The 8,304-nt window shown below is 32.0% G+C and overlaps 1 protein-coding gene across 1 annotated transcript in view; it reads left to right on the top strand.

Annotated features, from left to right (window-relative positions):
* Positions 1-1,218: 1,218 nt before the first annotated feature.
* LOC111913303 (MADS-box transcription factor 23) overlaps positions 1,219-8,304 on the top strand; it is a 33,142-nt gene continuing 26,056 nt past the window's right edge. The window contains exons 1-3 of the mRNA XM_023909025.2: positions 1,219-1,287; positions 1,533-1,747; positions 7,272-7,350. Coding sequence (XP_023764793.1) covers positions 1,566-1,747; positions 7,272-7,350 — 261 coding nt within the window. The 5' untranslated portion in view covers positions 1,219-1,287; positions 1,533-1,565. The remainder of the gene's footprint in view (positions 1,288-1,532; positions 1,748-7,271; positions 7,351-8,304) is intronic.

Raw genomic sequence — 8,304 nt, 5'->3', positions numbered from 1 at the left:
TGTATGTGCATTGGTATTTGTTGTAAGTAACCGACTAATGCGATTGTACTTGAATTTACAATTAGGTTAACTATCAAAAATAATTGCAAAGAATGTAGGTTGGTATAGTGAACAAAAATAAGTTTGTATGTGTTTGTATAGTTGGAACAAATCAACAATATAAATAAAAAAAATAATAACATATGTTTACCTATAATGACAATCTACTTACAATTTTCATACGTGTAATAAAAGTTCATCTTCTGTATTGGAAGTTTGGGTAAAGTAAGTCGTTATTCTTTACAATTTACGTAAAAAAAAAAAAAAAAAAAAAAAAAAGATGAACTAAAAAGCCCATTCAATGATCTTTATGGACAATGTATGCATTTTTGAGTAAAAAAATACATTTTTTACTTATCTAAATATTTTTAGTAAATACGTTAGAAACTACATTCATTTGGTAAAAATAAAATCGTTACATTTTTTTTTGAAACCCGACACCTGACCAACGGGCGTGTATAGTACTAGTTAATTTGGAAAGTTTCAACTTCCAACTAATTGGTTATTGTTGTATATTGTAAGCTTATTTATTAAGTGTAATATTAATACCAGTATACATTACATGCAGTTATGGTGTTTCCTTTTATTTGGAAAGTTTCAACTTCCAACTAGTTAATTGGTAAGTTAATTTGGAAAGTTTCAACTTCCAACTAATTGGTTATTGTTGTATATTGTATGCTTATTTATTAAGTGTAATATTAATTCCAATATACATTACATGCAGTTATGGTGTTTCCTTTTATTTAAATTGTCGATAGTGTATATATAGTGCATATAAATGTTATTTAGATATGTTATTGATGTTGATTATATTACTGCATTGCAAACATTAGAAAAATATTGAAACTAGAGATATAACTTACTTAAAAAAATATGATTATGATAATTTATTAAAGTTATATGACTTTATTATTGATGTATAATACATATTATGATGATTGTTTACACTTAAATTTGTTTTCAAGTTAACTCCAAAATCTATAGATTCATATTTGATTTGTATTTTTTTTCTTCAATTCGCTTAGTTAAAAAATAAACATTGCTAGAAAAAAGCTTACTATATATTACGTTATCTACTCTACTCATATAATAAATGAATTTCGAATTGTGTACGGTCGTCGGTCGTTTAATATTTAATGATTAGTTTAGCTGTCCGTATTCCATGAATAGAACTGCTATCTCACGCCCAAATAAGAACTCCTTCTCCGATCCCTAAGAATCTTCAATACGCTAATTAAGCTCAAATTAGTAAGCTTTTTCTATATGTAATCCACACGTACCCTTTGTTTTCAGAGTATTTTCTTTGTCCTGTTTGCAAAAATGATCTTCCAGACACGTAATCTTTGATATAGCAAACTTTGGAATTACATCTTTTTATAGTTGTTATAAGATGAATAATGATTTCTTGGATTCTCCACTGATATGTATACTCTCAGTTTTTTCCTGATTCTCTTTGCTTCTTGTTTTTAATTTCCTTGATCTAATGTCAACAGATCGAAAGCGGGTTGTTGGAACCCTACTAATTAATGGGGAGAGGGAAGATAGTGATTCGAAGGATTGATAACTCAACCAACAGGCAAGTTACTTTCTCTAAGAGAAGGAATGGATTGTTGAAGAAGGCTAAGGAGTTGGCTATCTTGTGCGACGCTGAAATCGGAGTCATTATCTTCTCTAGCACCGGGAAGCTCCACGAGTTCGCTAGCTCAAGGTTTAGTCAACTTTAATATACTTATTATATATACATCTCTTGCTTGACCTATATATGTAGTTTCGTATATATGACCTTGGTTATGCGCAAATGTTAGTTTGTCATTTCTGCAAATAGGAAAAAACTAGGGCATCTATACCTGCAATTATATAATATACGGTTTGTAGAGTATAGAGGATGTCACTTTACTTTTTTTTTTTTTTTTTTTTTTTTTGATCGACATGTGTAGTAGTAGTACTGATCAATTGATTTGAATAATGTTGTTGTTTAGGAATAATAAATTTAACAGTAGTAAATTGAAACTTGCTTTCTTATTAATTGAATCAGAAGGTATATATATATATATATATATATATATATATATATATATATATATATATATATATATATATATATATATATATATATATATATATATATATATATATATATATATATATATATATATATATATATATATATATATATATATATAACCTGGAAAAGAAAAGAGAACCCTAGATAATATAGGAAACGTTTGAAGCCCTTAAAATAAGGGATAAAGAACAGAAAATAGATAAATTGCAAATAAGAGATAATCTCAACAATGAAAGATGGTTAATATACATCTGCAGATAGACATTATATGCATTCAGGTGTAAGTTTTTGCTATCTCACTGCTGTGATATTTGAACTTTCATGAACCTAAGACACGAAATGCTGGAGATTGGAGTACTCGTGAAAAAAAAAAAGATAAAGTTTTATTAATTACTTGATGCACATCGATCTCAAGTTTTTAGCAAGTTTAGGATTTAGATATCTTTGAGAACACACAGAACTTTAGATTTAGACTATAGAACATAAACTATAGTTATTAAGACTTTCATGCAACGTAAAAACAACATGATTTTTTCCATAATTTCATGGACAGTATGTAATCATGACTAGCTGCTTATTACGCTTACCTTAATTTTAAGCGGAGGTTACTGCTGTATGTTTAATGTTCATTGTGGTGATGAAAATATTATTAGTTTTAAGTAGGGATGTGCATTTGGACTGAATACCCTAACAAAAACCGAAACCCGGACCGAACTGACCCAAATTAGGATCGAATAAGTTATTTGAATCGGTTTGCCGATATCTATTTTAGCCCAATTCTGGTTTTCGGTCTTTCGGGTTAGGTTAACCGAATAACAGTTTAATCAGGCCAAAAGACCAACCCGAAAATTGAATAGTCACTTGATCTCTTTTTTCTTCCTATATATGTCTTTCCAAAAGAAATTACAAAGAAATGAGCAAAGATGCACGGTAGAGGTAATATCAAGAAAATAAACATCAACACTGCATTTTTCTGAATTAGAAAAAACTTAAAGTTACGTATATTTTACTAAAAATACATAAGTAATAAGTTCATCTTGAATATGAGCATACTTTTTAGTTATTTTACATAAACATCGTTACGTTGCCTGCATTAATGAGTAGGTTTCTGGTTAACAACACCAACATAATATGCTAGAGATGAACATGTCTTAAGAAAAAATAGACTGTTTTTGAGCAAAATGAATGAATTAGTGAATGAATGGTCTGCTTCTTCTGATATGACTAGGAGAGAGGTTCTAAACTGTATAACACATTTCTGATTGTTGTTATTTATAAGAAAGTACGTAAGCAGATTGTCATCAACCATTAACGCTCTGTTTTCATGATTTATAAATTTGGGTTATTCGGGTAATTTCGATTTATTTTGGTTATTTAGGTCATTTCAGTTCAAAAGATAATGTATGTGTTATTTCGGTCATTTCAGGTTAATAACTAAACTGAAACTCGTATTATCCGAACCAAACCGGTCCCATATAAGTATAATATGTCCGGTTTTCGGTTCCAAATTTTTATCCAATTTGGGTTTTGAGTTATTCGGGTCCGGTCTGGTTCGGGTCAGTTCCGACCCGAACCACATCCCTATTTTTATGCACTACGTATATAGATTACAATCTCCAAGGAGGCTTAGGTCTCATTGTGTTACATTACTTAAGTTAGAGTAAATTACTAAAATCATTCATATGGTTTGGTCAAAATAACTCGATTGGTCCCTAACTTTTATTTTACACTCGGATCATCCCTATACTATACTATGTTTTTATTGCGGTGTTGGTCCTTGTTATACCTTAAAAAACTAAATTGCCTCTATTAATTAGTTTTTAATTAATTTATTGTTTATTTTTTTAAATAAAATTATTTATAAAATAATAAAGTAACACGTATATCTCCCTCCTCTTCACCTATATATCCCTTGTCAGTTTTAGAGAAATGAATAACCTATACAACCTTTGTTGCCACCGCTTCAACGTTGGAACCATCCACCACTATCGGTTACCAGTTGTCATCGGAATCGACCCTCACCCTTTATCTCTTAACCCTTCATCTCTACATCCCCCTTCATCGTGTATTTAAAGCCACCACCTCCATCCATCTTGACTCCTCCTACTATCAGAATCCACCTCTCTCAATCCTTCCTCATCGGTTAAAAACCCTTCATCAGACCCACCAACCATCGCTACCTTCTCTAAAAAAACCCATAATATTAGTAAAACCCTAGCATTTGTCCTACGGATCCTCCGATGTCGTTCCACCTCTTCGCCCTTAAACCTAGATGCAATTTGGTTTCATCTATGTGCATTGCGTCTACTCCTTTATCATCGTCTCCATTTTTTTGATGGTTTTAAAGGTCGATTGAAGTTCTTCTTTTCTTCCCTCTTTATTTGGTTTCATTGCCATTATCATTCTTCTCTTTTCTCCATTCAAAATATAACTACCACGGTAAAGCTAGATGCAATCTATAGTTTAGGGTTTGTGTTTTTTTTTCCGATTATAGTTGAGCAAATTGATTTTGGGATTTTCGATTTGAACAATCTCATTTTGCCGCATTCTGATTATATTGAGGGTTTGTGTTTTTCTTGGTTGTTTTCATATAGGTTTTATATATGTTTTTTTCTGGATTGTTTGCGTCAAAGTTAAGGTTTGTGTAACGTCCCAAAAATTACAAAGAGATTTTTCACTTGAAATCAGGTTAACCGATTAAAAATCTTTAACTTAAAAGCAGTAAGTAACATTCATTTGTTTGAAACCATATTGTTATCAAAGTTGAATTACAGGACAACGGAAATCGTTACCTTCGATACGTGTGTACCATCCCATCGAGTTATTCTCATGAACGACCTGCAAAACATTTTATCCACAACTATAATAATAAAGTTTACTGAGTTCCCAAGTATACCACATATTCCAACATATATACAATGCATCCATACAAAGTCCTTGTCTCTAAAGCCGACCTACCTGCTCTCCTAATCACAAGCATGCATCAAACATAACGGGCCCAACCCAAAGAGTATAACGGCCCCAACCCTGATCATAAATGGCCTAGCCCAACGTACATAACAAGTCAATATACATGGCCAGATCCTGGTCTTTCATATAGTTGTCAGGAGCTAGATCTTGGTCTTTCATACAATAGATAAAGTTAGATGTAGTCAGAGATCAGATAGACAGTCGAACAAGTGGTCTACCCGAAAGCAATAAATCAGACAAGAACCATGCAATAAGGCGTCAGACCAAAATTTCTCAAGCTATCTAACTTGGACTACATACGACCCCTTAGTATGTCAACTTAACAACAATTCAAAACTAACATTATCCTAACCATTCATAACTATACAAATGTTGTGATCTAACCACAGCCTTTCGTACAAGTGTTGTGATCCAACCACATTCTTTTATACAAGAGTTACAAAAACAGTCTAGCGTAAAATGACACCAAGTGTCGTATACTACACATACATATCAAGGAAGTATTTAAATCAACTAGAATGCTCGTACTCTAACAGTGCTTCTATCTTATTATGCAAAGGATATACAATGGCATATGTGGCATAGTGAGAAACTGACCTTAACTAAAGAACCGAAGAACCACAACAATACTTTCACTCCTTGAACTAATCAATCCCATGAACCGTCTAACACAAAATAAAGATCAATCATCCATTAACAACTAAAATCCTTCAGGTTTGACCCAAGGTTAAACTGGTCAAGAGTCAACGGTCACGGTTAACAAAAGTCAACGATCAACCAAGGTCAACAACCACCATAACATGGAGACTACTTGGCCACATCATGGGCATGTTAGGAAATAATAGTTGACATACAGGACATCGACACATGGTGGGCTCTCGTTGGCCATGTTGTGGGCATGTCAGGACAACATTAACATAAATCTGAACTCCACCATATTGTGAACCCTCATTGGTCATGTCGTGGTTACTTGCAGATCTTTTATTTCTTCATTAAGAGCTTAATCCTTACAGATCAACGCCCAAAACTTTAGATCTAGTCCTTATCAATGACTTAATGGATAAAGTTTCCAACTTTATCCATTAGGACCTCACCCCCAAAGCAAGATCTACAGCCCTAAGTCCATTAAGTCCTTAATATGACTAAAACTTGTGCATGGGATCAAAAACACTCAAACTAAAACCTTTTTCTCACTTAATCAGAAGTCCACGACAACAAGAGTGTCATAATGAGATTTGGAGTTTCCCTAAAATCCAAGAGCATCCAAGAAAGGGCCAAAATTAACCAATAATGACCATAAACATGAATATCAAAAGAACAAGCTCAAGGAGCAAGATTTATACCTCCAAAGGTTCAGAAACGTGAAGAAGATGATGCATCTAGAGTTGCTCTTTGCTTCCTTACACCAAGAAGAAGTTCCTTCCTTCATAAGCTTCAACAAATCAAGAAAACAACCTCAAGATCAAGCCACCAAGATCGTAATCATGGAAATGAGGTTAGGATTTTGAAAAGAGGAGATGAAAGATGGAGGAGATGACCTAATCCAAGAGCTAAAGTCATTAAATATAGGAGAAACCTTAAAAATCTTGGGCTTGAGCTGCAACAACCACCATGTCGTGGCTACCCTCTTACCACATCATGGTGCTCATCAGGATATACTCTTAATTTAAGTCCCATGCCATGTCGTGGTCATCAACACACCACATCATGGCATAAGGTTTTCCCCCAAAACCTTATCGTTGGCCCCCTTTAAGTCTTTAACTGGTCCATTCTAGAAAATTGGTGTTACACTTTGAGTATCTGAAATTGGTTTGTTTTAAATATGGTTGGTTGATGGTAGTTAACAGAAGTGGTGTTTGACAACAGAGGATGTAGTGGTTGTGGTTGTTGGTTCTTTTAGTGATGGTGGTGGTGGTGGAACCTTATACATATAAATCAACATTATTTTTTTAAATTTATAGATAATGAAAGAAATTAAAAATATGAAAAATAAATATAAAAGGTAGTATAGTCTTTTTATGTCAGTGACGGACTAAGAATACAATAAAATCATACAATAAGGACGCTCCGAGTGCAAAAAAAAAGTTAGGGACCAAACATGTAATTTTCACCAAACCATAGGGATGATTTAAGTAATTTACTCTTTAAGTTATAACATACACATGCATATTTTAATCTCCTGATGTATCCTTTTCAGCATGAAAACAGTTACCGAGAGGTATGACAAAATGAAGGAGGAAAATCATCAACTGTTAAATCTTTCTTCACAAGTCAAGGTATTGTCTTTTTAGTTTTCCATCAATTTCATGCATCATCAAGGATAGTTTTTCTTATTATTATTATTATTATTATTATTATTATTTTTCTGCTATATATAAAATGGTGATGCATGTAGTTAACATAATGCAACATAAATAAATAATGACAATCTTATGAGTAACATATAAAAGTAGGCATGAGGATATTAATTGTCACTAATATGATTAAGTTTCTTAGCTAAGTAAGTTGTAAAACATACTTAGGTAGCACATATATAATAGTTTGACAATATTATGTCTGGGTATCAGGAATTTTGTAATAGGATAATCCAAACGAGATATAAACTTTTTATTAAGGCAAAAACAAGAACTTTTTTCTAAATTCGTATAAGGTTTGTTCTAGAACTAGAGATCATGAAAATCCTCCCTAATAAATCAAAATCTTTTTGTCACATATCCTCTTCTTCTTTATTCGGACACATGTCATTTTTTAGAATTTTAGAATTTTCTATTTTCTATTTGTCACTTTATTGTATTTTTCATTTTTATTAAATTAAAATTCCACATTTAATATGTAAGGTCTTTATTAGAAAAGGTTTATATATGTAATGTATTCAATGTGTTAAAGCCTCATTAACTTTAATAATTTTAAAATTTTCTCATTTTTCTTATAAATTAAAACTTCTCAAATTGTTAAAATTCCATATCTATTTTTTTTAAATAAAGTCATGTAATACATGGGTCTCACACCTAGTCTGGTAATAAAATATGATATACTACTAGCTAGTTACCCGAAAACGGATAAGAAACACGATATAACAATTTTCTAAAAGTTGCAAAAAGGTTTCTGAAGAGTTATCTCATCAGCTTTAGCCCTGTTGATCTTTTTTTTTTTTGATGTATAATTGGAATTGATCCCATTATAAGTGAGTTAAGTTGCCCTGAGTTGACTCCCCACGAACTCAGCGTATC

The sequence above is a fragment of the Lactuca sativa genome, chromosome 5 (assembly GCF_002870075.4).
Source record: "Lactuca sativa cultivar Salinas chromosome 5, Lsat_Salinas_v11, whole genome shotgun sequence".
NCBI lineage: Eukaryota > Viridiplantae > Streptophyta > Magnoliopsida > Asterales > Asteraceae > Lactuca > Lactuca sativa.
Note: the sequence above shows the minus strand (reverse complement) of the source record. Positions and strands in the feature narration are given on the sequence as shown.